We start from the raw sequence: 9,027 nt of genomic DNA, 5'->3' as shown, positions 1-9,027 counted from the left end.
GTGATTCCTCAAAAAAAGCAAGGGGTAAAGTAGTAGATTCCTGCGAAAAAGATTTGATGGCTTTACCTTCAGTTAGTTCTGACTTCCATAATGCTAGGTTGTCGTTCAGAAGCTGCATCATTAGTGTGCTATCGTTGTTGCCGTCCATACCAGCAGAATTAATCTCAGTAGTAGCCTCATCAAATGCTTGTTTTGCAACTTGGCAAGCTCTGGAAAGAGAAACGAACATGAAAAACACCCAGAGTAAGGTTGCCACTTCCATTTTTTTCGAAGACCTGTGTTATGACCGGCCAGGTCTATGGCCGCAGGAGGCCCACTAGGCAAACTTAGCCCTCAAGTTATCTTACTTTTATTTCATATCATGGTTATATATACGACTTGTAAGACTATTTTGAGAATTAAGCAATAAGACTATTTCTATTGCCCGGCTCCCAGAGGAGCCGGAACCCTAAAACCCTAGCTGCCTCGTGTCTCCGCCGCCACCCCACGCGCAAGGACGGCGCCTCGCCGCCGGCCGCCGCGCTCGAGCCCTCGCCCCTCTCCCTCCTTCCCCTATAGCCTCCGGCCAAGACCGGGCAGAACCCTAGCTCCTAACACCTTGGTATCAGGTACCCGGGTTTCGACCATGCCTTCACCGCCTCCAAACCCGCCACCACCGCAGCCGCCGCTGCCCAACGCCTCCCCCACCGCCGCTGCCACCAATGTCGCCGCTGCGTTGCCGGGCGCCACGGCCTCCCTATCAGCGCCGATCTCCCCCGCACACGGCACCACGCCGGGCCAGGGCCAGCCGCAAACCCCCATCCAGCGCCGCCGTAGTTCACACCGGAGGCCATGGCCGGCGTGCTCAACGACCTGGTCGTCGCGATCCAGGGCATCCGCCTCTACTTGGCGAGCCCGTACGGGCCGCCTCCACCGCTTCATCCGGTCGTGCCCGCGGGCCAGCAGGCGCTGCCGTGGTCCTCAGTACCGGCGGCTACCCGGCGCTTCCCCCACCGGCAGCTTCGACGCCGCCTTGGCCGCAGTGGCCGACGCCGTTCGCGGCGCCAACCGCGCCGCCCGCCACCACCCAAGGACCGCAGTGGCCGACCTGGGCCCCGCCGCCCGCGCCGTCCCTCCCGGCGGCAACGGTGCAGGTTCCACCACCGCCCCCGCCCAACCCTAGCCTGGGCCGGTCCTCGCCGAGCGGCCTTCCGATCCAGGAGGTTTGTTTCCCTTCATCACCGTCGCCACTTCCCGGCTGGCTCCACGGGCCGCCGTCGGCTTCCACGGAGGCCCGGCTGCCGTCAGGGTTCCAGTTGCAGCCTGAGGCGTCGGGCGCCACAGGGAACTACGCCGGCCCTTCCACCTTGGACCGAGCTCCGTCATCAGCCCTCCGTACTGCCGAGGCAGTGGGCCAGGGCGCGCCACACCAGCAGCCGCCCCGGTTCGCAAAGATCGACTTCACCACGTACGACGGTTCGGACGACCCGCTTAACTGGCTCAACCAGTGTGACCAGTTCTTCCGTGGACAGTGCACGCCCGCGTCGGAGCGCACTTGGCTGGCTTCCTACCATCTCCGCGGGGCCGCCCAGACATGGTACTACGCCCTCGAGCAGGACGAGGGCGGCATGCCACCGTGGGATCGCTTCCGCGAGCTATGTCTTCTTCGGTTCGGACCACCGGTATGCGGGAGCCACTTGGCCGAGTTGGGCCGCCTGCCTTTCACCTTCACGGTGTAGGATTTCGCCGACCGCTTCCAGGCACTAGCATGCCACGCGCTTGGTGTGACGACCTTACAGCGGGCGGAGCTCTTCGTCGGTGGCCTTCCCGACCACATCCGCGTGGACGTCGAGATGAAGGGGCCACAAGACCTTCAGACGGCCATGTACTATGCTCGGGCGTTCGAGCAGCGTGCCCAGGCTTTGACGCGGCCATCCGCGCCACGTGGGGGCCGCCAGCCCCCCCGGCCGCCTCCGATAGCACCAGCGTCCTCTACCACCGCCCCGGCAGCCACCCCGGCACCGACGCGGCCGTTCAGACGCCTTACTCAGGCGGAGCAGCTGGAACGCCGACGCTTGGGCCTGTGCTTCAACTGCGATGCGCCCTATGCGTCGGGCCATGTCTGCCCGCGCCTCTTCTACTTGGAGACGACAGACGAGACCGAGGATGACACCCCGGAGGTTGACCTCGGCGCCCCAGCCCTTGCGGAGCCCGCAACGGCACCCGCACCTGCCCCGGCTACTGCCCTCATGGTGTCACTTCACGCGCTGGCCGGCATCCATGATGAACGAACGATGCTCTTACCGATCAGGATCCATGGCGAGCGCCTGGTGGCCCTCCTGGACACAGGTTCCACGCATAATTTCCTGCCGGAGGCCACCATGCGGCGCCTTGCACTAGAGTCAGCCGGAGGGGAGCAGTTGCGGGTCACTGTCGCTAATGGCGACCGTCTACGCTGCCACGGGCTCGCTCGCGACATGCCCATCATTATCAGCGACGAGCACTTCACCATCACCTGCGCCGACATGGATTTGGGTTGCTTCGACTTCATCCTCGGCATCGACTTCTTGCGCACGTTGGGTCCCATTCTCTGGGACTTCGACGCGCTGACGATGACCTTCTGGCGTTTAGGTCGTCGCATTCGGTGGGACGGCATTGGGGGGGGGGGGGGCGCACCCGCACCCCCTCTTCAGCTGGCCGTGACGGCCGCCGAGGCCGAGCATCCGCTCTTGGACGACCTCCTACAGCAGCACCGGGATCTCTTTGAGGAGCCACAGGGCCTGCCACCGGCCCGGATCTACGACCACCGTATTCACCTCCTTCCGGGATCGGCCCCTGTGGCCGTACGGCCTTACCGGTAACCGCAGCTGCAGAAGGACGAGTTGGAGCGGCAGTGTGCACTCATGCTTGCCGCCGGCATCATCCGCATCTCCACGTCAGCATTCACAGCGCCGGTCCTCCTTGTTCGAAAGTCGGATGGCACGTGGCGTTTCTGCATCGACTACCGCGGCCTTAATGCTCTCACATTGAAGGACAAGTTTCCTATTCCGGTTGTCGATGAGCTTCTCAACGAGCTGCACGGGGCGCGCTTCTTCACCAAGCTGGATCTCCGGTCCGGGTATCATCAGGTGTGCATGCACCCGGATGACATCGCCAAGACGGCGTTTCGGACTCACCATGGCCACTTTGAGTTCTTGGTGATGCCCTTTGGCCTCTCCAACGCCCCGGCGACCTTTCAGGCCTTGATGAATGATGTCCTACGACCCTACTTGCGTCGATTTGTGATCGTTTTCTTTCATGACATTCTTATCTACAGTGCCCCGTGGGCAGAGCACCTCCAGCATGTGGCTATCGTCTTCAACGAGCTTCGGGCGCATCATCTTCATCTTAAGCGCTCGAAGTGCTCGTTCGGGACACCTTCTGTCGTTTACCTCGGCCACGTCATCTCGGCCGAGGGAGTGGCCATGGACGCCTACAAGGTGGCGGCCATCGCTGCATGGCCGATTCCGCAGTCTCCACGGGCTCTTCGCAGGTTCCTTAGCCTCGCAGGGTACTACCGGAAGTTCATCCGGGAATTTGGCGTAATCGCGGCCCCGCTCACGCGTCTTCTCCGTCGCGACGCCTTCTCTTGGGATGAGGAGGCCACTACGGCATTCGAGGCCCTCAAGGGGGGCCTCACGACGGGACCTGTCCTGCAGATGCCGGATTTCGACCTCCCATTCACTGTCGACTACGACGCCTCTGGTGCGGTCCTTCATCAGGGCGATGGACGCCTCGCTTTCTTTAGCCGCCCCTTTGTCGCACGCCATCTTAAGCTGGCAGCGTATGAGCGTGAGCTCATTGGGTTGGTGCAGGCAATACGCCATTGGCGGCCCTATCTTTGGGGTCGTTCCTTCCAGATCCGCACGGACCATTACAACCTCAAGTTCATGCTGGATCAGAGGCTCTCGACGGTACCCCAACACCAATGGATCAGTAAACTCTTTGGCTTTGACTTCACCGTCGAGTACCGGTCGGGTCGCCTTAACACCGTCGCCGACGCCCTGTCTCGGCGTGACGCCGATGTGGACGATGGTGCGGCAGAGGGGGCGGCCTTCTGCATCATCACCGGGCCCTCCTTCGCCCTCTACGCCTACATCCGACGGGCGACCGCTGCCGCGACCGACTCCCTCCTCCTGCAGCAGCAGCTGGCGGCGGGAGAGCTGGAGGAGCCGTGGCGCCTCGCCGATGGCCTGCTCCTCCATGGGCGCAGGGTCTTTGTTCTGGCGCACAACGATCTTCGCTAGTAGGTGCTGCGCCTCGCCCACTCGGCGGGCCATGAGGGGGTGCAGAAGACACTCCATCGTCTCCGCGCAGACTTCTACATTCCCGGTGATGGTGCCCTGGTCCGTGACTGGGTACGGTCTTGTGTGACGTGCCAGCGCAACAAAACGGAGACTCTACGGCCGGCTGGCATGCTTCAGCCCTTGGAGGTCCCATCTCAGGTTTGGGCGGACATCTCCATGGACTTCATCGAGGGCCTTCCCAAGGTGGGTGGCAAGTCCATCATTCTCACGATGGTTGACCGCTTCTCCAAGTATGCTCACTTCATCGCACTTGGCCATCCCTATTCAGCAGCGTCTATCGCGCGGGCCTTCTTCGATGGCATTGTCCATGTCCACGGGTTCCCTTCTTCGATCGTTAGTGATCGGGACCCCGTGTTCACGGGACACGTGTGACGCGACCTTTTCCGGCTGGCGGGCGTGAAGCTACGCCTGAGCACCGCCTTCCACCCTCAGACGGACGGCCAGTCTGAGATCGTTAACAAGGTGATTGCCATTATTTGCGTTGTGTTATAGGTGATCGACCTCGCGCATGGGTGGACTGGCTCTCGTGGGCGGAGTACTGCTACAACACCTCTTATCACTCTGCCCTCCGTGCTATGCCCTTTGAGGTGGTGTATGGCCGGCCACTCCCGCCGATCCTTCCGGTTGATCCGGCCTTGGCACGGACCGAGGCAGCCGGGGCTCTTCTGAGGAGCCGTGATGAGATGCTCGCGGAAGTCCGGCAACGGCTCCTACAGGCCCAGCAGTTGGCCAAACATTACTATGATGGCCACCATCGCGAGGCGGAGTTCGCGGTGGGTGATTGGGTCTGGCTGCATCTACTTCATCGCTCTACGCAGTCCTTGGACCCACGCGCGAGGCTCCTGGCACATGTTGATTCAGTGGACTGGACTACCAGAGGAGGACTCTACTTGGGAGCAGCGCGAGGAGTTCCGACAGCACTATCCCGACTTTCAGCTCGAGGACGAGCTGTTTGCGCAGGCAGGGAGAGATGTTATGACCGGCCAGGTCTATGGCCGCAGGAGGCCCACTGGGCAAACTTAGCCCTCAAGTTATCTTAGTTTTATTTCATATCGTGGTTATATATACGACTTGTAAGACTATTTTGAGAATTAAGCAATAAGACTATTTCTGTTGCCCACCTCCCAGAGGAGCCGGAACCCTAAAACCCTAGCCGTCTCCTATCTCCGCCGCCGCCCCACGCGAAAGGACGGTGCCTCGCCGCCGGCTGCCGCGCTCGAGCCCTCACCCCTCTTCCTCCTTCCCCTACAGCCTCCGGCCAAGACCGGGCAGAACCCTAGCTCCTAACAACCTGTGCAAACTAGCATGCTGGGATGACAAGCAAGCTGCCATGGTACCAACATGCAGAATCACGAATAATGAACATTCATCTCCGTATCTTCTAAACCAAGGGGAGACCCAGAAAACTTTCGATAATGGGGTCAAACTGTCAATGAATTTAACTATTTAACATTGCATTTATGGGATTTAACTAATTAACATTGCATTTATGGGATTTAACTATGTAAATTATAAGTATCCATATAGTTAATAAGGTTGGCTATATGGATCTTCAGATGCAGAGACCAGGGGTAATAAAGGTTCCATTTTCAAAAAATAAAGATTCTGAGGAATCGGGATTCTCTATATTTGGAAAAGATTACAGCAAACATATAACCTACTAAATGAAGTGGCTACAAGATGTGATGGGTTCATCTGAACTTAGTAGCCTCCTGGTAGGTCTGCCCATTTTATATATTTATTTTAAAAAGAGAAGCATGAAGAATTAGGGTATCTATTTTAAACTACAAAACATCAGAACAAAGGGCGAAAGGAGTCATTTAAGGGTGAATGACCTCTGATGAAAGTTCATTATCTCATAAAAGAACACTGAGAAATTGAGCGCAAGGCCAAGCCTGATTGGATGAGCAGGTGAAAGCTCAATGGAGGCGACAACCATGGCATGCTGCAGCAACATTCGCTAGAAGATTGTCAGAGGTGGAATGCGAGCCTTAGAACAAGAAGTAAGTTAGAAGATGTGCACGTGTTGAAAGGTTTCACACCTGATAGGCCATGAGTGATTGATCAGCCGCAGACTTCTTTTTAGCCCCAATGCTAAATTCAGCCAGGTAACGGTAGTAGTCACCTTTCCTGTCAATAATTGGAATTTTAAAGTTAGGCATGTACAAACCGGATAAGGAAAACATGGATATATAAGTATCATGTGAACTCTGAATGTAATGACCGGAAAATAGACCAACATAGAGCAGCAATAGACGATTGGTCAAAAGAAGAGCTGAATTTATGAACCTGCACATACATTTTATGAAAGAACACAATGTTTTCACCCGCATTAGCCAAGGGAAGGCAATGAATAGCGATGATTGACAATATTTCATTGCAAACCATCCTTAGTTCATCCTCAACTTTCGTTCTGTAAACACTTATCATCTGGCCAGCCTGCTCACCCACTGCCACCTTTTGCTCAAGTGAAGAAAGGATTCTCCATGATGCCCTCCTTGCACCAATTGTATTCTTAAAACCAACTGAAAATAAATGCCTCTCTTTAGCGCTCATATCCACATCCATCCTAGCAAGCTTCTTCATAAAATTCACCATATCTGCAGGAACAACCATGAATTAAGAGTTAATACTAACTTCATGGAAACTCAAGAGTTGTGAAAGTTATCTGTTAGATTTTGGAGGAACAAACAGAATTCAAAAGCAATTCTTTTCCATCCCAACTGGTTGTATGAATTACTTCAAAATTTGTGTATAGAAAAGGTGGACAAGAAAGTTCTCCCAAAACGAGACATATCCAAACCAGAAGAATGCATAGCACCCACTAACTAGTTTCTGGGAGCATCAACCGATGCAACGGCCGGGGCTATCCCCTTACCGAAATAAAAAAAACTAGTTTCTGAGAGCAAGGAGTCACATGTTAACAAGAGTTGCAAGCAAAGGGGGAAGATGATGTTGTCTACCACCAACTGCGATAAATCAGGGAATGTGGAAGCCAATAAGGGCATGTAGAATGGTGCTATCTTAGGAATGCCAGCTAGGATAAAAGCTGAGGTGGAGGAGAGAGAAGTCATAAGAAAAGGCTTGTCTTCTTTTATTTAAGAGGTGATCTCTTAGCACAATATGACTCATCATATTTTTAGGAACTGCTAGTTATTAAAGATATGGCTAAGAGATAACCCATTGTAGACATCCTTTTATTGTCATATCTAAACTACATGCAAGGCTTAAGATAACACTGTCTTATCAACCACTGTACATGCCCTAATGCTAGAACAATGCTCATGATTTCATCACATAAATTAGGTCAATCAATTAGGGAGGTTTCCTATATCTCATGCCAAGACCCAGTTTTAGATGCTATGTCAAGTTGTCAACAAAATGAACTGGAAGGGGAAAGTAAAGAGGTCCTTGCACAACACAATGTGATAGTGACATAGTACTACTTTGCATTTAATGGTGACCAAATTGCCAAAAAAAATTCAATATACTTCAGCATCAAGATCAATCCAGTCCAACCATAAAAGAAAAAACACAACCTTTTACACTATTACAAACATTTTTTTCGAAAAGGGACGCTTTATTACTTAAAAGGTTTAAGCATTACGCTATTACAAACATGGAATACACAGTTCCACTTCTTCCACACTAGGGAAGTTCAATAGATCATGTGTAGTTAGGCTATTAGCAGTACCATATAGAGAACAGAATGCATCTTCGATGATCCGAAGATCCTCCTTTTTCTCAGTGGAACATCATGAAACAGCAGGAAGCAACTCATGGTCAGGGCCCCTCAAAGTATAGAATCAGACCCCACAACCACCAAGCACTCAAATTTGCCAAGATTGGGCCCAAAATAATCATGAAAAAAGATTACTATCAAACTGGGGCAGCAAGACAGCCCTAAAATCACCAAAAACAAAATCAGCACGGAATAATAATCACCACACAACATTTACGATCAACTGATCATTTTGCACATGGACAGCAGAAATGAAAAAAAAATGGCCGACATGGTCTGCAGGCTACTGCTCGAGAAACTAAGCAGATCGAACAGGAAATCGCAGGGCAAAGGTTCCAGTGGGCATAGGAACCAAGAACCCCCGACTTCCGCCCTCCATTCCCCCAAGAATTTGTCAGTGATCGACCCAAAATGCAAAGCACCAAGAACAAACACAGTGCACACAAGGAGGGCCAGGGAGCAAGCACAAACAAACCAAGCAAGGGATCTCTCCGCCATACCATCGTATCTCTCCGCCTGCTCGGCCAGCTTCGCCATGCACACCACCTTCCCCCTCTCCTCCATCTCCTCCTCCTCCTCCTTCCCCTAGATTGGTGATTCCTCTGCTCTGCTGTGAGAACCTTGCCAAAAAGGAATGGGCGCTTCTTCCTTTGCTGAGGCACAATTCCGGAGACCAATACGGCTCCCGAATCAAGCAGGCGGCCTCCCTCGGCTGGAGGGGCGTGCATGTTCCACTGGCAATCTCTGTCCAGCCAGAGGTGCCGCATGTTTTGTCGGCGGCGCTGAAGAGCGCCTCCATCGTCAATGAACCCCGTGCCCTGATGGGTGCGGTGCTTAAGGAGATTCAGTCTGCTGAGAGTGAACTGAATGAAGCCTGTATCAGCCTTATAAGAGGCTTTGAGGTATGTTTTATGAGGTTTCGAAGAGTGTCATAGTATGGATAGTAGCCCCTGATACACT

General features: G+C 54.1%; 1 protein-coding gene across 1 annotated transcript in view; it reads right to left on the bottom strand.

The window, feature by feature from the left end:
- LOC119283526 (putative 14-3-3-like protein GF14-H) overlaps positions 1 to 8,631 on the bottom strand; it is a 52,353-nt gene extending 43,722 nt beyond the window's left edge. The window contains exons 1-5 of the mRNA XM_037563032.1: positions 8,568 to 8,631; positions 6,625 to 6,925; positions 6,368 to 6,455; positions 6,161 to 6,270; positions 67 to 209 (exon numbers count right to left, since the gene is read on the bottom strand). Of these exons, the coding sequence (XP_037418929.1) occupies positions 67 to 209; positions 6,161 to 6,270; positions 6,368 to 6,455; positions 6,625 to 6,925; positions 8,568 to 8,631 (706 nt within the window). The remainder of the gene's footprint in view (positions 1 to 66; positions 210 to 6,160; positions 6,271 to 6,367; positions 6,456 to 6,624; positions 6,926 to 8,567) is intronic.
- Positions 8,632 to 9,027: the final 396 nt, after the last annotated feature.

This window comes from Triticum dicoccoides, chromosome 4A (assembly GCF_002162155.2).
Source record: "Triticum dicoccoides isolate Atlit2015 ecotype Zavitan chromosome 4A, WEW_v2.0, whole genome shotgun sequence".
Lineage (NCBI taxonomy): Eukaryota > Viridiplantae > Streptophyta > Magnoliopsida > Poales > Poaceae > Triticum > Triticum dicoccoides.
Note: the sequence above shows the minus strand (reverse complement) of the source record. Positions and strands in the feature narration are given on the sequence as shown.